Here is a 23,122-nt window from a genome sequence, read left to right on the forward strand (position 1 = left end):
TCCTTGTAGATTGCCCTGAGTTTTCAGGATGATGGTCTTGTTTTTCAAATGTTCCTAGGGGTCATTTGTCCGTGGATGAATTTGATACCATCGATATCATTCGCCTTATGTCTATCTGTTCTCATACTGGCATCTTGGGTGATATTTGGTACCTTTTGAATATACAGAGACAAATGGTGCTACATGGTTTTCTTGGTTTGGTGCTACCTTTTGATAATTACTTACCTACTGCATACTCCTCTCGTGAACAATGTGTTACACATATATACCTTTTATTTTGTATTGCAGAAATATGGTGATAAGCCCCAAAACAACAAGCATGTTCAAGTAGTATATTTGATCTTTATGACTTACAATTATAAGAACCAGAATGGATCCCACTGAGTACAAATCTATCATCAATGAAGCACAACAGAAGTAAGGAGACTTATTTAGTTCACCACTCACTGAACACAATTATGTTGATCCTTGCATGAAAAATACATAATATACCTGAACCAACAAAGCAACTTTTCAAAATCTATATGTAGATTCGTGTTCTCCCATTATGAATTATGCAGCACGTACTTAAAAGAGCATTAATGAGTATCCCTGAAGCAGGAGTATGCAATAAAAAACATATTGGTACCACTTGAATATTGACCTTAGTTTCATTCACTGCAACCACAGCAAAGCCCTTACATTTTATGGTATCTAGGTCACATTTTCTTCTGTAAAAACATCCACCACAGAGGATATTTCATCCAAGATTGTATACATGTATTTATGTAAATTCTATACTTGTCGAGCATTACATTACAGTAACAGATATGCAGAAGCCATTTCATAATAAGGAGAGAATTCTCCCACACTCTTGTCTATATACATAAATACAGATTAAAAAATATAAAGGAACAAGACAAAAATCACAATTAAATGGCAGAGATAAAACGTTCAAATGACGACAAACTTGAAAATTATTTGAACAGTTACATCACAGGCTGTATGTGAAGACACGATGGTACTCTGTAAAACTAGAGTCAATATGTACAGCACGATATGGTGACTTCCAGCCCCTCAACATGAAATGGCAAGTAATACTGCAAAAAAAAATGTATAAACTCATTTAGAAAAATTCAGATTTGCTAGTCAATAAATGTTATGCTGTACATTATTTCCATTCAGATAAAAATTATACAGTACACAGCCACATACAGCATCTTGCAAGTTTGTGCTACATCTGTATGCTGCTGGGTGGAGATCTCTGCCACAATTCCATAAAATAAAATAAAATAAATTAGGAACTCGCTAACCACTTGCATTTGTGAGCAGCAGCAATTCATGATTGTAATGGCTTGTTTATTACACATTTCCCCAGTGAAGACCGAGCCAAATATATAGCATTGTTGCTAAAATCTACACTGCATCTGGTCTTAAATGACTATCTGCCAAAGCAGCCCATTGTAATGTTATCTGCTACTATCACAGGTTGGTATTCTCTTCAAAGAGAAAAGTTGGTTTCAGTTGGATCACAATAGTGACCACTCAACAGTATGACTAATGTTACATATGCCCAAACTAAACCTGCTTCTCAAGACATACTTTCAAGAAAATTTAAACCAAGCCATAAAATGTGATAATTTGACAAATGCAGCTTAGATATCTAAAATTTTTCTCATGGGTAGAATTTTATGTAAATATGGCATTTATTTATTCACTAATCTTTAACAACACATTTACAAACATAACTGTGGAAATATATTCAAAGACATTATTTTGTAGTTTCACTATTTGCAAATTACATAAATTAACTAATGTCTAACAGAATTTTACATGAACATTAAATAAAAACCACCATTCTTCCTTGTCTTCCCATATCGTCTTTTTTTTTTTACCATTATTCTTTCATTACTAAAATACCAATATAGATCCCGTGGCACAGTAACACTGGAAATACACACAAAAGACAAAAAAAACACTGGTTATAAAATTCTGAGGATATTTTCATAAAACAGCCTTAATAATCTGCCATTAAGATCCAAGAAATTTAATGTTTATCGAATCTACCTGCTCACACCACAAACACATGAGTTTTTGCATATAAATAATGTTACTAAATATATTTGATTATAACTCAAAGCTTATAACCTCCATTTAAAATGTTTAAAAAAATATTAAGTCTTCCCTAAATACTGAGATAGCTGCATTGAAGCACAGTGACGTGCAGTCATGGCCCCTCTGTGCATAACACATATATGTACGGCTCCAGTCTTCTGCACCTGTACAGAGCTCGTCAACCCTTATTATTCTCGTCTTTTTGACTGAAAATATAAGGTGAACCAATAAGCTATACTTATACCACATATTATTGGTAGATTTGATTCAAACCCATAGTAATTTCCAGGTGAATCCAGGGTAGTCTTACTGTATCACAAAACAATAACATTTGAAGACCGCATAGAAGGCCTACGACCTGCCCACAGTATATTTCCTGCACGAGTCATTAACACAATTGTAATATATAGTTGCATAAACTGGTTACAGAGTCAATTGCATTATCTTGAAACTCCACTACCTTAAATTGTCATGTGTGAAATTATTGCATATGAATACTGTATCTAAAAATGCAATGCCTGGAAGTCACTTCAAATTTGTAATTTCTTTTCTTAACGGGCAGGCGACAAACACCACACTTCATAATTCTCATCCTGGTCCCATGCATATGTTTCTCTTAGAAATATATTCTTGTGATAAATATATAAATTTGCTTCATTACCTTCACTTTCTTGTGTAACACACTAACCAAGCAAGGGCAAAACTGTCCACAAAATCACTAATTAACCTTATACAAGCTCAAGTGCCCTCATTTCCTACCCAGCGTCTATTTTTCCACAAGGTTTCGATGACTTCTGAAGATGAAACAAGTTTCAATGTTTAGTGTCACTGTCATCTTTCATAACCACCACCTCTTTCATGAAGCAACAAAGCTTGGATATCATTACCCACCTCAGCAACTGTACTTTAATGCATTCATGAACTGATTTGTGTTCAAAGAATTGGCATCCTCCCATATGCCCACTATTGTTAATGTAATAAATACCTTGACTTGTTGGGTATCTTGCTTTTAATTCATTAGAGAACATTATATTGTGAGTAACATTAACTTGTGCTACAGTTCATTAATGATTAGTATTCATATAAAAAATATATAATTCAAACTTGAAATTTATTTCACTTTCCTGTATGCCAATACCTGAATTTCATAACAATGCTTTGGTTATAAAGATTCAAAGGATTTGGGAAGGCCATCCAAGAATCAACAAGCAGTTAATTGAAACATCATTTGCGCTGATAACATTAAGCAGCTTCACCGATATTTGACACAGTTTCCACTGAGGTTTAAGCTCGGACTGTGGTTCTCTACCCACCTTCAATGTGACTAGCTGCGGTCACTAAACTGGTAACCTTGAATATCCTCCTCTGAAATGTGAAGTTGATATATTTTTAGTGACACTCATCTGAAAAGTCTCTGCAAAGAAAATACTTTTATACAAAAAATTCATATACTGTGTGTGTGTGTGTATATGTGTGTGTGTGTGTGTGTGTGTGTGTATGTATATATGTATATTGTATATATATATATATATATATATATATATATGTATATTATATATATATATATATATATATATATATATATATATATATATATATATATATATCTCATATATATATATATATATATATATATATATATATATATATATATATATATATATATATATATATATATATATCTCATATATATATATATATATATATATATATATATATATATATATATATATATATATATATATATATATATATATATCTATATATATATATATATATATGTCGTACCTAGTAGCCAGAACTCACTTCTCAGCCTACTATTCAAGGCCCGATTTGCCTAATAAGCCAAGTTTTCCTGAATTATTATATTTACTATAATTTTTTTCTTATGAAATGATAAAGCAACCCTTTTCTCTATGTATGAGGTCAATTCGTTTTATTGGAGTTAAAATTAACGTAGATATATGACCGAACCTAACCAACCCTACCTAACCTAACCTAACCTATATTTATAGGTAAGGTTAGGTTAGGTAGCCAAAAAAAGCTAGGTTAGGTTAGGTTAGGTAGACGAAAAAACATTAATTCATGAAAACTTGGCTTATTAGGCAAATCGGGCCTTGAATAGTAGGCTGAGAAGTGCGTTCTGGCTATTAGGTACGACATATATATATATATATATATATATATATATATATATATATATATATATATATATATATATATATATATATATATATATATATATATATATATATATATATTTATTTATTTATATATATATATATATATATATTTATTTATTTATTTATATATATAAATAAAATGTATGGACATTTTGGAACATCTGCATGAACACTCGGCTTCATTTAATTTTATGTATACTGTATATAAATTAAATACCACCAAATAATGCACATAGTGTACTTAAACATTAGACAGAATATATTTGAAGAAAAAATATAAAATTGTCTTCTTTCCAAACAGCACTTGAAAGAGAGATGAAGATAAAGATCTGGGATAAGAAAGAGGGAAGGAACAACTATTGGAACTCAACCACTTGGACTATTGGGATCAAACATTGACCTGCAAGATGTGAGGCCTCCACTGTACTGATCAGATCAGGAATCTGCCTGCATGACCAGACAGATCCAAGCTAACATTACCACACAAAAGATCGGACAGGAAAGAAAAGTGCGCAAACCCATAAGGTCGAGAATGTACCATAGGTTCACAGAGTCCTGCTTGGAACAACTGGGACACGCACTGAAGATTCAACCATATCATATTTCAAGCAAGTTGCATCAAAATCCCAGGGCAGGACTGGAGCAAGCAGGCAAGACTCCAGCGGTGCAAAATTGGCACTGGCCAAATAACTCCAAAAGGCAGAGTGCACTGCTTGCAATTCAAGTGCTTGGGTAGGGCAAAGATGTGCCAGACCCCAAAAGAATAGAGAGTTGTCTGCAAACCAGGAAGAAACAAGAACCTCGCAATGCAGTTACATGGTGAAAGGCGACCCGAACTTAAGAGGAAGCCGGGTAAGTGTGGCAAATGAAGTCCGGAACGCACAGGAGGAACCGAAAAAGACTGATTCAGGAGGTGAGCATGGAGCTAACTTGCATGTATCTAGATCCAAACATACTGTATTTCTGAAGAAATGTCCTGGTTCCTGAGTGACATATACCTGAGCAACCTGCCAGGTAAGTTGAGGGCCAAAATTTTAGAGGTGGGCCTAAACCCCAAACAGAGACCTGGAAATCTACCTTTTGGAAAGTGTAGGCAGTGTCCAGCTCAAACTAGATGAGGATAATAAACCTCACTGCATGGTAAGCAATTAAAAATGACAAGTTTTATCATGGGTGTAGGCTAACTCCATCACATCCTTATAGATGTATTATAACCACATTTACATCACTTGTATAAAAATTGGGCGATAAGAACTATATCCAACATATAATAACTGCATTACCCTAAGAACCAATATATGACTAACTCCACTTTAAGGTTTAAATAAATTATCTGACCATCCTGTGATCATTAATTATATCCTTGAGGCATGTTTTATAATACTGTATATATAATCTTTAAATGCTGAATGGTAATGGAAACTTAATAAAACTACAAATTTACTGCACATCAGTGACAAAAATTTAATTGCCTATAAAAAAAAAAATCTTGTGCAGATGATGAGTCACAATAACGTGGCTGAAGTGTTAATTCAAAACCCACACATCTGAAAATGTCAGTTTCTTCATTTTCAGATATGTGGGGTTAAACAAACTTTTCTTTTCATTGGATAGTGATTGTTAAAAATTGGTAACAAGCATGGACTTTGAAAATTCTATTTGGTGAGCCAAGAGTGTCGAACTAATGAGAACATGTGGTATATAGTGACAAATTACTGGTTTAAATAAAATAAATTTTCAGTTAGTAAACAGGTTAGTTCGTGGTTAAATTCAAATGTCAAATTTTCAAGCAAAACAGAAAACCCTCTTAAATTATAATTTAGTGTTCAACAGATAATGTTTAAGACTAGAAGATTTCCTATTAATAGACCTGTAAGAGAAGATAATTAAGCTGGATAGGCAAGGAACAATTTCTATGTGGGGTATATTGATCAAGAAGGACAATACAGGATTACATTAAGGGTAAGGCAAAATACATGTTTAGGGGTTGGATCACCAGCAGGACTTTGGATTGGGCTGAAAATACAAGGAAGTTGCTTAAATGGCAAATAAATGAACCTGACCTGTGATACTAGTTCACTTTTCAGAAGTTAAATTAAATTAAATAGAATTCTATTTCAAATAATAATTGCATTGATAATGGATCTAATCCCTCCATTCAGATACTTAAGGATATATATAGTATTAAATACTGCACAGAGAAACTTGTTTTTAAACATGCACTACTGTTTTTAAAGGAGAAAGTACAACACAAACACACACAAAAGAAGAGTAGGGCAACAAGTAGACAACATAAAGGACGGAAATCCCTGAAAACACACAGGCCTGCCTGCCTGTGCCTAAACAAAGAGCACATCTTATATGCAATGAATCATATCCCCAAACAAGTAACCAACTTAATTTCTTCAACAGAGTGGGAGGGAATGAATCACAAGCAAAGTACCGCCGCCTCAATCTAGATTAAACCCTTTCCAAACTCACCACTACCAAACCCAGGGACAAAGTGTCTCACTTGAGATAGTTTAAGACTGAAATTGCAGTGGTAAAGCATTACAAGCATTAAATTAATTTAAGCTTACAATGGTGATGGTACACATCATCTCATTTACTTTATTACATCACTAATTTTCATAATTTCTAACCATCTTGTTCTCAATGATGCAGATTTAAACAACGTTAAATTAAGAGAGGAGTGGTCAGTGGGGAGCATTTGCGTATCTGCCTCTAGGAAATATGACATTCACAAAAAAAGTTTGAGTCTTGGAGCATTCAGTTTATAGGTAATGAGCACATCACAACTAAGGTGGGTATCAAAGATCTACCCAAAACATTCTACATGATCCTAATATAAAAGGCTGAATTCCATAGAGCACAAGTTTTCAAATTAGAGACAAGTTTTCAAAGCCATGACTGATAGCCCAGGATAATATACTATCTATTGCAAGCTGGAGTAGGTGTTGAATTAAAAAAAATCTGTATTGCAACAGCAGTTATTTCATCAATGGTAAGTGTGGAACAAACCTGTCGAAAGAGAGGAGATTGTTTAGAACAACCGGGAAGAGAGTAATGCTTAAAACTTTGTCTTGGGGACGTCCTCATACTGACAATAAAAAGCTGAGAAAATAGTTCCAAAGCAGACTTTAAAGGTATAGCTGGAGAGAAAGCCATGGAAAAAAAACAGCAAATTGCCATGGAGGCCAAAAGAATACAACTAAGTTAATACTGTATATCTTCAAATAGTGTCTCATGCTTTCTCCAGATAAAAAAAAAGGATAACACAATTACCCAAAAAAAAGTGTTTAGGATATAAACTTCAAAATCCACCAGGATATGCCAAGCCAGGCCTCAGGAACAGACTCAGTGCCCAAGATCTGGTACAGTAATAAATGCAAAATAAGAACTCTAAGGTACTAGTAAGGAATTGGCAGAGCATTTCACAATGAATACCACCAGAGCCCACTGCTGTATAGCTGTAAAGAGACAGAGCAGACTGAAGTTCAGGAGTAAAAGAAATCAGTTTAGGAGTGCTGTACTGAAACTGCATGCTGAAGTCCAAAGGGTGTGATTTTTCATGAGAATTTCAGGCAAAGAAACCAGGAGGTAGGCTAGAACTGGTGCTAATAGCTGAAGTTGGAGCTGAGCTCATTTATGACCAATACCAGTTCAGTTATAATATAACTTTTGGAGACACGACAAATGCCATTGTTTGTCAGTGAGCAGTGCTGCTTCCAGGTATTGTCAAAATACCTATAAGGTTGCGTGCTTATAGTAAACAGCCTGTGCATAGTCTGCATTCCATGAAGGAATGAACTTTTACAGACTATGGGAAGCATAGTGTGAAATGGAGCAAAGGGCAGCATCAAATAAAGTTAGCCGAAGAGAGATGAAGGGAACAACAAACTGGAAGACAAGTCATGTAGGGAATTGAGAAAAACGATATATGAATTACAAAAATTGAGGGAAAAGATAATGGGAAAATGATTGCTATTATGGTGGTCAAAAACAACCTGCCAAGCCAGGTAAAGGTGAATGGTAGTATGGAAGTAAGAACTGGACAAGAGAGTGTGTGAGTATAAGAATCTATGCGAATCATCACACACACACACACACATACATCATAGATGGTCAATGATCTGACATTCCTATTCTCCTACCCTCAAATTCATATGAATATACTTGGGAGTACTAAGTGTGCCAGTTCAAACCCAGCTCATGGCTCCTAGTGATTTTCTCATACTTGTTACCACTATTACCATTCATTCGCTTTACATGACCTTCAAAAGCAAGGTACCGACCTTCAATACCTCATTCTTAAAACCATACCAAATTTAGCCCTTTCCTTCCTATCTTATTCTACATATCATCTAAGCACTTAAGTGCTCCTCAGATTGTCCACCTCTATTGTCCTAACTAAATGTTATCATCCCCAACTAGAATTTCACAACCATCAAGACGGTTTGATAGTCTCACAGGTTCCAACAACTCTTCCTGTTTTGTTGTTCCTAACCATGGCACTCACTGCAACCATGGGTGTGAATGTTTCTAATCATTCACACCCACTTTCCGACTCTGACTATACTCTCAACTCGGCTTGTACAAACTACTAACTTTTCCACAAAAACTATTTAAACTTCATTCTAACACCCCCAGTCAAGGAATTTTGACATTTTACTGTCTTGTACTTGAACTTTATCAGCTTTTAACTTCTGAACTCGTCTTATGAATATATGACAAGAGAAACCTCATAGTCTGCAATATATTTCTGCTTTACAGTATAAGGAACTGTACTGTAATGGTAACTATGTCACATACAAAACAGTCATACCAAAAAGAATTATACAGCAACTATCTACAGTTGCCACTCTCTCCAGGGAGGGTTTAAGCTAATTTAAAAGTTAAATTAAGCTAAAAATAAAACCTATGTATAAATAAACGCAATAGATTACAATTAAAATCACTGTACTTTAAGTCAAGCTGTATTAAATGCATAATTTACAACAAAGAACATTCAAATTTCCCTATCCAAAGAAATTGATCAAATTAATTAAACAAGGAAATTAAATCCAATGGACTGGCTTAAAGTATACTTTAACTATTGAGCTCAGTGCATTAAAGAAACATTTTTTCAGAGTGTACACAACACCTGATAGGTTGTTAAATGTAAACAAAACAGCAAATATGCTACTAAATGTAAAGAAAAATAATTGAAAACAAATCAAATGGCACATACTAACCAAACAAAGTTTCAAACAGAATCAACAAAAAAGTTGCAGGGGTTGTCCATGGCCAAGTTGAAGCTGTTGGTACTGGCAGCCAGGTCAGGACTCATCTGTTCCACAGGACGAGAAGGCGGAGCTGGGTGTGGCTGGCTAGACTGAGGAGGAAGGGAATAGGCAGGTGGTGGAGGATGAGAGTGGCTGTGAGGAGGAGGAATGCCTGCTGGAAGAGGATGGGTAATATGAGGGTGGGAAGGGATAAGAGGTGGCAATCCTTTTGAATGAGGAGGATGAATCTGTAGGGAGGAATGTGGAGGATGTGAAGGGTATGTTGAAGGCACACCTGTAGGGTGCTGAAGACTGGGATGCGAGAGTAGTGGCTGTTGCGGTGGTTGGGACAAGGTGGTAGCAGTTGATCTTTCTGAACCACTGGATCCTCCTCCAGTGCCAACTGTCCCTCCACCACCACCCCCTCCACCACCACCGACACTGCCACTGCCAGAACCACCACCTCCACTTCCTAATCGCCGTGCACTCCGCTGACTTGCTTCACTGTCGCTTCCACTTTGGGCTGGAGAGGCAGACTTTCGTTCTATTTTCTTTTGGGTTCCACCACTACTACCTAAAGGTTTCATAGACATGTTAATAATAAAGATCATAGTGACTGTCAGCCTCAAACACACACAAATCATTTAAATAAAATGCAATGTGATTGTAAATGTATAAGCTTAACAGCACAAGTTAATGTACAGTAAATAAAATAATGAATCTTACCTGAACCACTATTAGTACTGCCATCTCTATTAAATGCATAGGATTCATTGGTGTAATTGAATGGCATCGGTGTGTAACCTGTAGCAGGCGGGACATATGTGCCAGCATAGGGCATATGAGGACCTCCCCAGGGAGAAGTACCAGAAGGAGGCGGTAATGGGGCTAGCGTATCCCGATCTGCCTCACTCAAGGTATCCTCCTCACCTAACTTCAAGCCTGCTAAACCTGTAAATCATTTTTTTTTAAAGAAATAACTAAATGGAGTTCTACTTAAAATTAATATGTATCAACCATTAGAATTACAGCCAACCATTATGTTAGCATAACTTCAGACATGAATTTCTCTATCAGAACTATTGCCATTAGTGTTTCTACCTGTATTTATTTAGTACTGTACTACACTAATGAATCATTATAAGATACTAGTCATCATGTATTTCTGAGAATCCTGAAATTTCAAGTGATTTTGAGTTAACAGCTTTAGTGCTTCAAATCAAACAATAGTAAATAAAGTATACACTCGGTAATTCTGATTCTGGTAACCCAAATCTTTAAGTACAGTAATCCAAAATAAACTGACAACCAAGCTTTTTTACCTTTCAAGGCAAATTAACTCAATCAAGTTAATGGGCTTTTACAGAATGAGAAACACGAATCTATTAGAGTTCGAATTCTAAACTGCACAATTCAAATACAAATTTGGGTTACCTAGATTTCTGGCAAATGAAAACTCAAATTACATTTGTTTCAGTTTTGGACTTTCCAGGTAAAAATTCAGCTAATTCAAATATCCGACTTAACACATAGCAGGGTGAGCCCTGTATAATTCAAATTAGCAAGTGTAGACAGTATAGTCTAATCACAGCACATTGATAAGAGGCATCACTGGCTTCTATACATTCCATTTTTCTATATAAATAGCAGTCAGTTTCAGTCTTATACTTTTGTTGGGTCAATATGGAAAAAAAAAGTAAAACAAAAATAAATTTCTGCTCCTCCCTTTTTCCCTTAACATGCCCTGAATCAGGTGAACTTCAGAATCTTTGTTCCTCATGTCACTTATTTTTATGTAACTTAGACCTCCACTTAAACAAAGTTTAGATCTTGCACAGAATCAGCATCAACCAAGATTTGGAACCTCCAATGCTGATATTTCAATACAAAAGCCATCAACTTAGCAGTAACCTCATAAATGGACTGCCAAGAGTGAGACTCGCACCATGGTCCATACCTGTGAAACTGCTCAAGCTCATTGAGCACTTCTACCAGGATCAAGGGTGCTCAGCTATTCCAGACCAAATTCAAATTCAAGATGCCTAAAAACAAAAGGCAAAGAAAGCTAATGGCCATAAAATATACTAAAAATAAAAAATGCACCCCAGCCAATGGCTTGGTAAGTAACAGACCTCACTACACCACCACATATATTACGGAACAGCTGTACACTGTGCACAACAAAATAAACACATGAAGTGAACTCATAAAAACAGAAAGGAATAATCAGGAGAAATACAAAGACTAGTCAACACACAAAGCAAATTTTATAATACTGATATCAGATCATTAACACATAAAGATGGCACACAGTGCACAAGAAGCCAAATTTCAAGGAAGTAAACAAGTCTACCTAACTTTATGAGGTCCCAGCCTGAGGAACAACATACCAAGACAACAGTTAAGGTGTATGTAATCTAGCTCTGGTCAATGAATCAAAAAGTGTGAGAGAAGATACTGCCCATTAGTGAGTGGTGGAAGAGGAAAACTATTCGGGCCATTCAGTAGCGAGTCCTCATTAGACAATCGCTTCTAATCACAAGTGAGAGTTTGAAGTGGATGGTTTTTGTGTGGAAATCCTTGCTGTCATTACCAGGCCTGATTTAGTAATCCTTCATCACATTATGAGCGTGCAGAGATGCTAATAAATTCCCTTAAGTACTATTCAGTACCTGTTTTACTGCACAATCCATGTCCAAGAACACACTGGAATCTTACATAAGGATACAGCTGAAAATGATGGTTCAGGGAGAAGAAAAACATAGCAATAACAAAATGATAAGGAATTATTACTGGGGACACTAAATACTGTACAAAGTATTTAAATATGTACGGTATTTCTAAATTAATTGAAACCCAGACTATAAACAAATACTTACTAGCACAGAGATCACCAAACACATAATAGCACTGCTCAGAAAAGTCCTTTTTATTAACCGTATGTCTAATATAGCCTGCCTTGAGCATTTGAGCTGCATATTTGCGTGCTTCCCTCCGATCTTGAAACCCATCTACTCTTTGATGTAACCAATCAACTACATCGGCACCTGAAAAAAGGGGGGTTGTAAGTCAGCAGAAAACTAAGTACTAAATTGTTGCTTTTAAAGATGCAGTACATAAATCCTTAATATAACTACACAAGAAAAAATTTCCTTAAAATAATTTGGTATTATAGACAACAAGACTTTAATTACTATTAGTTATTCAATTTAGTTATTCCAGCACTGCAGTGCTGGAATAATTAAGTGCAATCAGTTCAGGAGGAATGAATTGTTTAAAAATTTTTAGATGACAAATCATACAGCACTGCAGTGGGTATTCTGCTGACAGGAAATGGTGCTAGTTGTATTTGATGCTAATTTGTGTGGATATGATGAATGAAAGAGTTTCTTTTCATCTGTTTGCACATTTTCATTTTGGTAATCAAGGTGCAAGTGATATATCTCTCTAGGATTTATTCAATATTACTTACCAATGAAAGCATTTGGTATGGTAATCTTGAGCCACATACGATCTCTAATCTCTAAACCAGAGTCTGGAGCTGCCATCGTTCGTACTATAGTGTCCATAGATGTATTTACCGTTAGCTTCATCTCTTCATATGGTCCTGTAAATCAAAGATGCAATTAACCACTGCAAATACCACTTTAAGAACATTAAGAACATAAGAACAAAGGTAACTGCAGAAGGCCTATTGGCCCATGCGAGGCAGCTCCTATTTATAACCACCCAATCCCATTCATATACATGTCCAACCCACGTTTGAAAGAATCGAGGTACCCCACCACCACGTTACGCGGTAATTGGTTCCACAAATCAACAAACCTGTTACCAAACCAGTATTTACCCAAGTCTTTCCTAAATCTAAACTTATCCAATTTATACCCAATTTATACTTTGCATCAACAGTTGCAGATTATATATATAAATCAACAATATAAAAATTTGTGAACTAGAAGGTAGTAGTTTTACTTCAGATAACAATGTTTCAATACAAAGTATATTGCTGGAATATATAAAAAAGGGAGAAGGGACGATAGGTGAAGAGAACAAACTCGTAATGGTAGATACCCAGATACCTATAAAAAAAACCCTTGAATGCTTTTTAGTTCTGTCCTCTGAGGGTTTGTATACCTATTTCAACTAGAGGTGATACTGCCTGTACCCTTGCTTTGCTTATGCTCCAGCCTGATGGTTGTTGACATATGGAGCTGGCAGCTCTCATGGTACTGGCCCTTGGTGGTAGCCAGTTGTACCTAGGGTGCGTATGATCTAATTACTGCATGGATTGTTAGCAGTCATTTGCTCCATTTTCTGTTTTGCTTCCCTTTCTTTGTTTTGTTTTTTCAGTTATGGTGATCATGAATACCCTGCTTCCTGTGCCTCTATGAGGGGGGAGGGGGGGGGGGCAGTTTTGACCTCTGGTAGGCTTTTAAGGACTCACAAGGGGTGATGTGATTTACAGGTGTGAGCTAACTCAGTGCAGCTAACTACAGGAAGCTACCAAGGAAAGAGGCATTTTCATTAAAAATATTGTTCCAGAAAGAGGAACATTTGCCTAGAAAGAGGCATTTCATTACATTCAACACTTTTTTTTTCTATATTATACATCTTTATCAGTTTCAGAATAAGTGATCATCTGGAGATCAGATTTAGGATCACATGGAAGCGTTAATAAAAATAACAAGAATATAGGGTACTAGATTTTCAGAATGCAAACTATAATGAATTGAGTCTCACACTAATGTTTAGTAGACTGGGGGAGAACCAGGTCATGATGAATAACCAGCTTGGTCATTTTCTGAATGACCTCAGAAAAACCATCTCAAGAGATTTGCCCATAATAGATGAACATAGGATCTTTGCTAACAATTAAATTAGGAGAAGAAAACAATTTCCACGAATACCATTCAGGTTTAATCATGGAAATGCCTTTCTTCCGTTAATTTTGCCTTGCGGAAATTATACATCTAAATGCAATATACTATTCAGATGAACGGGTTGATAGAAAATACAAGAGAGATCCATCTCATAAAACTGAATGAAAAATAAATTGGAATGCTTTATGGGTAAAGAAAGGGTTTATAAAGTCAAGGTAGCCAGAAATAGTAAAGTCTCAAAAGCTCTTTTTCCAGCTTTACCTGACAAAAGACGCCCAGGACCTCTGAAAACAAATACGGGCCAACTGACAAAATGACAAGTGAGAAATGAGCAATATGCTAAATAGTTACTTTGCCTCAGTGCTTGTCAGTGAACACCTAGCTAACTGTCTCCACGTAGAAGGTTACTTTAATGGCATGATATTCTCCCATTCCTTGTTTTGGAAGATTTCATAATCTACTGCATTTTCCTGACCAAGGCCACTTACTCTGCTTGCCCTCAAATATTATTATTCTGAGATCCTTAACATGTTTGCTCCAATCAGTGTCACGCTGACCAACTGTCAGACTGACTGACTGTCAGACTGACTGACTGTCAGACTGACTGACTGTCAGACTGAGACTGACTGTCAGACTGAGACTGACTGGAAAAGTATAGCTTAATAAATACAGGCTGTAGTGGCTTTCTCTTTGATTGTGAAAGTATGGATAAGCAAAGACAGGATATATTCCTGTCCAGGATACATTCTGGTGTTCTTGAAATAAGAACACCAGACGTAAACAAAACAATGCACAAAAAAACTGGTGAGCTTACTCTCTGACTCTGGGATGCTGGAGGTGATGGAGGAACTGGTGGAGGTGAGGGTGCTGACTGATGGCGGGCGACCGGGAAACTCTCCTGTCAAGGGCAACACTACACCTTACTTATACCACACTCTCAAAACAGCATTTGTTAGTAAGCAACTTTAATGTATCAGTACACTTTTAAAGTACACTTGGATGTACACTACATCCATACTATGAGGGGTGAGGTCTTTTTGTGTAAAAAAATGTCAATATGAAATATGCTAATATTCATGATTTAAAGACACAAAATACATTAGCCACAATAACACTTCTATAATACACATTCAGTTCTTCACAGTTTTCTAAATATTTGTAATGCTATACATACATCTGGAACCATTCACATGCTAGACATACCAAATCATGTATTGGTCTTTGAACTTTATAAAAGCTGATCCAAAAAGTACAAATATACACAACTCTCGAGTTACAATAATCGTCCAGTAAAATCTATTCACTGCCCGATTAAAGAAGCTATTAAAAACAAAATTAAACAACATTTACAAGTATTTATATCTAGGTTTATATTGCTTTTGGCACTTAAAAGTTCTGTAGACATGTAGTAGCTTCTTAAGAATTTACTTATATGTTACTCCTCTTCAAGCTATGTATTATAACAGACTTGCTGCAACTAGATGCTTTAAGGAAAATAGCTCTGATCCCTATCCAGGCATATCTTCATACAAACAATTGTGTATTATGAATATTCTTCACACAGTACACTACATTAAACTGTCATCAAATAATTTACAAAAGTTTACTTTACCTTATGCAAACTCTATACATGCTCATCGCACTCCAAAGTTTTCTTAATTTTGTCACCTGTTTTTTTCCAAGTTCATAAATGCAATGTACAAGTTCATAAATGCAATGATCGAACTTGCAAATCATTCTCACATGTATTCTATGTAAACTGTTTCAATGTAAATACCTGTACTGTACCTTTACCCTCTATCACCACAGAATCCACCTTAATCATTGGTCAATTTCTCAGTACTGTAATTATCTGGGTATTTCTTGTTTAGCCATGAGGTTATATAATGTACAGTATTATGAATGATAAAATGAGTGAATGTGTGATAATTACAATATCTAATATTGGTGCAAATGCTTTTATCCAAAGTAATGCATACCAAAGGATATCACGTACGCAAAAATCCACTTAAATGATGTGATAGTAGTCTTGGGTATTTTGAAGAGAACCACCACTACACACACTATCATTGTATGATGCACATTTCCTATACAGTATTATTTATAGAGTGCAGGAAATTACAAAATTCATAATTTGCTATATAATACTGATGTATGAATGGATACAAAATGAAAAGAGGCAGAGGAATTCTAGGTAAGATGCAGTGGACGAGTTTCAAACCATGCCACTACTCGTCTGCCAACTCTGATAAGTTATTAGGAGGAGACAGCACTGATATGCTTACTGAATTTAGCCAAGAGTGATCACAAACATTATTTAGCTATCTGCCATTTGTGGTCAAGTGTCGAACAATATAATTCCTCACTTTTTTTACTTGTACTATAAGGCAAATTTAATATGCTGTTTATAGCTCCTCACATTATAAAGAGCATGTATTCATTATACTGTACTGTATTTCTTAATTATATGTTACTGGGTTAAAAAATAATATCCAGACAGATGCCTCCCCCACCCTATTAAAGGGTCACAATAATTATTTTAACAAACATATTACTGTATCTGCAAACTATTTTTAGAAAGTCTTTAAATTTATTTATACTGCACTACCTTATCAAAAGTACTGATAAGAGAAATGCCCAAGTTTCATTTTAAAAGAGAAAATTATACAAAATAATAATCTTTAACCATTCAGTATAAACAAGTTTTTGTATATTTGTACTGTAAGGAGAATAATAATATTTGCCAAACTGTCAGCACAAATACTGTTATATCAAACAATGTAATTACTATTATCTTATCTAAGCAAGCCATTATACATTAAGACTTTTGACTCCTGTATTAGGAACAATAAGATTTCTACATGATTAGGTCTAAGACTCTAAGGTACTCATTAAGTGTAAGCTATCAATGCTATCAAAAATCAAAATTTGGTTTATTAAAATATACAATACTAAATCTGGAAGATGCAATCCACAAAATCTACACACATAGAACACGAGAAGTGATCTTTCCAGATGAGAGAGCAAAATATCTTATCTTTACTACAAAAAATATGCTACTTCCAGTTGTATTTTGCATTTCACAGTGCCCCTTCTTACTCTAAGTGCATTACCAGGTATTATTAGTAGCACTGCTTATACAAATAAAACATGGCTACACTCAACCTGGAATTCCTCGGCATGCTTGAGTGTGTGCAACCCACGCACCGGGGTCGATGGGCCGGACAGGCTCTGTTCGAGGTATGGTGAAATATCCCTTTGGATTGGGATCCCAACATTTCGCGACAACAAGCTTGATTGGCCTGCATATGTTAGAAAGATGAAAGAAAAGAAAATGATAATGCATTAATTTGTTTTACAATCTCATGTAAACTTTGGACACATCCAACAGTGAAGGATAAAATTGCTGAATATATTTAGAAATACTATGTCCTATCAGATATGAAAATGTAAATTGAATATGCAAGCAAAAAATGGAGTATGATACTCACCCAGGTTTTTGGACTACTTCCCGTAACACTCTAACTGCCTCGTCATTACTCATGTTTTCAAAGTTTATATCATTAACTTGTAGTATCATGTCTCCAGGTTCAATACGTCCATCTAATGCTACAGCTCCTCTGGAAATGAAAAAAACTTGTGTACAATCTTCCTCATTTTCATGGATGTAATCACTTTGACATTTTTAAGTCTTCAGATTTAAAACTGTTTTCTAAACCTCTGGAAAACAATTCCATGCATGAACTTCAGTATAAGATACATTATATCAATGACACATGTCGGCATTAAGAGGGGACACACATGATTTGAGCTTCTACACTAGCTCATGCAAGTTTTCCTTCATCTGATGCCAAGAAGTAGAATCAGTACTTGTAGAGCTAACTAACTTAAATGTTCATTTGTATGATCTCTAAGACATAGCTATTAGCTTATACAAACATTATGCACAAAGAAATTACATTAACGTGATGCATGAATGAGAAAATCAGTAGGAGTCACGAGAATGATTCAAACCCATAAGCTGGGTAATGTGATTTCTTTGTGCATTTGTAGAGAAGTGTAGGAGGCAGAATTCCTAGACTACAAGCCAGAGTGCATGGGAGACTGTGTGAAACCCTGGCTAGGCATCACTGTAACCCTCCTGCCTCACCATCTTACATACACCAACATGAGGCCTCAATAAAGGTAAGATATACTTGTACTATAGTACAAAATTTAAGTAGTAATGTGTATAAAATATATTTTAAGTTAATATTTTTGGAGGTGTGGAATGGATTAATTCAATTTATATTATTTCTTATGGGAAAATTTGTTTCGGTTTTCGAAACTGAATCCATTCCATCTCTGGAAATGAATTAAATTTGAAAACGGAGGCACCACTGTACCCAGAGCAAAGATTCGAGTCTTTGCTATTATTTATAGCAAAGACCATAATATTTTCCTCACAAATATTATGCTCAGATATTGTTAAATTACATTGTGAACTGTATGGAACCAGTCTTGATTTGTTGGAATGAGGAATTCCTTGCAGCTAGAGATGCATTTAGAAGGCATTTGTGTGATGCATTTTGTAACACAAGAACAATATTGCTATGCTTGTTTCTATTTCCTGATGTTCCATTCATATAAGAAAATTGGTAAAATGTGACTGAAATCATAAGTGTGTTACCATTCAATCCTTAATATTTCCCAGTCTATGGGCTAGTTTCACTCAGTGAAATTTTAATGTCAATTTACCAAATGTTGGACAACTAACAGGGGAACCTGTCTATAAAGATATTTTATCATACGCAACATTTTTTCCCCCACACCACAGCCTCGAAACCTTATTTGCAAGAGAAGCAGGGACCATACTTAACCCTTACACTGCTACAGCCTGGGCTGTAAATGGAGGGTATAAACTTGGGCTGGGTGAAAATATATTTGAATTATGTGAAAAGTAATATTAAATGTTAAATCTCCAACTTATTGGCTTCAGTGTCATGAAAGTTTCATCCCAATACTTTCAGAAATGGATTTTAGACAATTTTTTTTTTAAAGAAGAATGTTTTGTTGATGATGATAAGAGCTCATATTAACTGGTACTGAGGGATTATACAGTAATAAGGAGATGTAATTACCTGTCCAATGCACAAAGAAGAGTGCCCACAAAGTGGTATGTAGCTGGTGCTTTTATAGCATTGCTGAGTAACAACATAATACTGTAATACATAATACATAATAACACAAATAATGATAAGTATATTATTATGCACTATTTTGTTATATATCATACATATATATTGTTCAATAGTAATACCTATTACTTTCACTAATGCCCACAAATTGTTTTTTTTTTTGTTTTTTTTTCTTTGTTTATAATCTGATTTTGTTGTAACCTCTACATCCGGGAGAATGCATACCTAGGTGAAGAAAAAATTAAATTGGTCAACAAATAAATTGGTTTTAACTGGCAGAACTTGGGACTTAAATTTTTTTTTTTGCTGATTTTTTCCAATTTCAAATTATTTTCCTTGTTTCTTTAGATTGTTTTGATGATTAGGGACCAGATTAGGGCTCTTTGACTTATAAAAAGTATACCTTAAATATATCCCCTAATCATTACTGTATAATTATTATAATTATCCCTATATATATTTTTTTTTTGGGGGGGGGGGGTATTTTTCTGATTTCATTTCAACACATTGACCTACAACTTTCACATATACGAGTACGAATGCCAAACAATGTTTATTAAAACATACAAGTAAATTAATGAATTAGAACTACCTTATACATTGTCGATAACTTTAACTTCAATTACTGTATCTCTAAAACTAGAGTTTCAACATTGAGTCGGCTTCAAAAAATTCAGTTTCTGACCGAACTCACCAATTTTACATATAGTGTGCGCCGCTGTCTGTTCTACAATCCTATTAGGATGGATTTTTCATAAACATTAAACGTTTTGAGTTATAAATTTTGTTGTCTGAATTTGGTACATATTTCAAATGCCATATTGACGATTTTTTTACAGTAAACTAACCTGAAAATCTATATTCAAAATCTATTAAAATGAAGACCATATACTATTCTGAGAGCATAATAACACTTAATGAACAATTGGTGATATTTAATATTTTTGCAGCTGATCTGAAAATCTGAAATTTTCAATATTAAATTTTATAATTATTTTAAATTTTCTTGTATTTCAAGTTACGTTGATGATCATTTAGACAAAGTTGGAGTGTTTGCCTAGTAGATTATGAACAAAAAATTTGAAAGCATTAGAACAAGTTTGAAAAGTTTGACTTATGATACCATCGGGCCCTGGCGTACATGTGTGTCATGTGCAGTTTAAGGGTTAAGTGAATGAAAACTGTGGCAACTCAAAATGAAAATGAACTATACAATTTGATTTTAAATATGCTCAATGGCTTTACCAAAGTTCTAACTGCTCTCTATAATTTTGCATCTACAAAAATCATTAAAAACATGAGTGGAGCCACATTAAGTGTTACAATTCATACCCTAATATTTCCGACACTACTGTATATGGACTAATTTCATCGAGGCAATTTGTCATTTCAACATATCGTGTGATGGAATAACTTCCCACAGGTCTGTGAATTCTAGCCCTGTTTCCAAAGCAAATGTATATCCACACATTCTCTGCTTTGCCAAACCTTCAAACATTTGTTCAGCAAAGCAGAAGAGTAGTCTAGAAAATATTAATTGTAGCCAGATATTCATCGAAATGAAGTTGCAGTGCAGAATATTGCATTGGAGAGCTCTAAATAATAAATAATAATGTGTGGAAAAAGAGATACTTGAAAATGTATATAAAATGGAATGTAGACAAAATGAGCCAATAATGGTATATAAAGAAATATCAAACATGGCTAGAAGTTTTCTTCTCTATAATACAATGTTTTTTGCATATACAGTATTTTACCCACTACCAGTGTCATTATGTATGATTTTAATTACAACTATGTAAGTATTTATGAATGAAACTTTTTTTATTATCTAATTATATTTTTATTATTCTATTATTTGTTGTTATTCTTTTATTCTATTATTATTACAGTATTATCGTCATTTTTAAATCTGGTGCATTATTATCATCATTTACCAGAAATTTAATGTTGTGACTATGGTGCATTAATACTGTATTAGGTTTTATGGAAGTGCACAGACTGTAGGGAGAATGTAATTTTGTGTTTTATTATGTGGTAGTGAGCATAAAATAAATTGTGCAGAATTTCTTGCAATCATAAATCTTCAAAATCCAACAAAATATTTGTTTAACCTACCCTTTCATTATTGATCCCACATAAATACCCCCATCGCCACCTTTACTTGACTGGCCAACGATGGATATGCCCAAGAAGTTTACAGTATCCATATTTAAAGTAACAGTAATGATGTTGAGTGACATAGTAGAGTCAGTGATTGAAGATATGGAGGAGGTGCGAGACATGGCAGGTTGAAGACGGTGACGCCGCTGCTTTTTCCGCCGATGCCTTGCATGGAGTCTTGATACGCTGCTGCTTCCTGTTCAAGGAAAAGCATACATACATATTATCTTTCAGTCCCTAATTAATGGCTAAAAGTATCTTAGATATTTCTTTCATATATTATGCCACATTTCCCTTCCAAGATACTGGTCATCTTCCTCTACAATACGATTACTGAATGAAGAGAGGTGACCTAAGTGCAACTATGTATCTTATTCATATCATGCTTACAGCTGTAAAACACTTGTGGAATGCTTACCAGTAGTTGTGGCAGTGATGCGACTAGAGGCATCGTCATCAGAGTCAAAAAAGCTAGTCGATTCTAAATCGGAACTAATCATGGAGGATGACTCATAGCCGTGGTGACGAGGTACACGGTTTCCATGGCCATTGATTCGCATTGCTAAAAAAGAAATGGAAAATTAGTTAAGTAACTAATACAAATCCAATACACCAAAATTAATCTCTGCTTATACTATGTATTATAGAAATATTCTACTTTAAGTATATTTTACGGGCAATGCCATTAAAGACTTAAAAATCCATGAGAGCACTATTTGATTTGACTAACATACAGTACGGTATATGACTCAAGGTATGATGTTTTCAATTCTATTTCACGAGACAAGGCATAATATGTAAACATAAATGGATTTCTGGCAAGTTAATAAAAATTACCAGAAACAATAATCAACAGACAATACATAACAGGTAAGGTATATTAATTAGGAATACAGTACTTATATCAAAACACTGGCAGGCCATTGTACTAACTAGTAATACTTCATACTTAGCTAAAATTACATAAACAATCCAGTTTTAAGTTATTTTATCTTATATGAACAAGTGGGATACTGTACAGACATAAGTCCCTGATTTTTCAAAATGGAAAACGTGGTCTGACTGCTATATATTCCAAGCATTAATACCATTAAATGAATTTCAGAATGTGGTTTACTAACATTTACACACACAAATAGAAATGCAAACTAACACAGCTAGTCTTAAAGTTAGTTTAAAATGCCAGATTTTTACCAGCCTAGCAATGATTTAGCAATGCATTTCTCAAAATATTAGTTCTTAGTTTTATCTCTTTCACCATTAAATTTACAGTATCATAGCATCAGTTTCCTAATTCAGCTCAATATCACTTATTATATCTACAGGATTATCTTCTCTAGATTTCCCTAGGATACAGCAGA

At 34.7% G+C, this 23,122-nt stretch overlaps 1 protein-coding gene across 8 annotated transcripts in view; it reads right to left on the reverse strand.

The window, feature by feature from the left end:
* Positions 1-318: 318 nt before the first annotated feature.
* Positions 319-23,122, reverse strand: part of dsh (Segment polarity protein dishevelled) — a 47,445-nt gene continuing 24,641 nt past the window's right edge. For 6 of the 8 annotated variants that reach the window (XM_069310774.1, XM_069310777.1, XM_069310775.1 and 3 more), the window contains 10 exons: positions 22,180-22,323; positions 21,717-21,957; positions 17,913-18,041; positions 17,587-17,723; positions 15,236-15,319; positions 13,014-13,148; positions 12,421-12,588; positions 10,268-10,492; positions 9,512-10,115; positions 319-3,459 (listed from right to left, as the gene is read on the reverse strand). In XM_069310774.1, coding sequence (XP_069166875.1) covers positions 9,523-10,115; positions 10,268-10,492; positions 12,421-12,588; positions 13,014-13,148; positions 15,236-15,319; positions 17,587-17,723; positions 17,913-18,041; positions 21,717-21,957; positions 22,180-22,323 — 1,856 coding nt within the window. In that variant the 3' untranslated portion in view covers positions 319-3,459; positions 9,512-9,522. The remainder of the gene's footprint in view (positions 3,460-9,511; positions 10,116-10,267; positions 10,493-12,420; positions 12,589-13,013; positions 13,149-15,235; positions 15,320-17,586; positions 17,724-17,912; positions 18,042-21,716; positions 21,958-22,179; positions 22,324-23,122) is intronic. The other 2 variants (XM_069310772.1, XM_069310778.1) reach the window with 2 other exon arrangements.

The sequence above is a fragment of the Procambarus clarkii genome, chromosome 68, assembly GCF_040958095.1.
Source record: "Procambarus clarkii isolate CNS0578487 chromosome 68, FALCON_Pclarkii_2.0, whole genome shotgun sequence".
In the NCBI taxonomy this organism is placed as follows: Eukaryota; Metazoa; Arthropoda; class Malacostraca; order Decapoda; family Cambaridae; genus Procambarus; species Procambarus clarkii.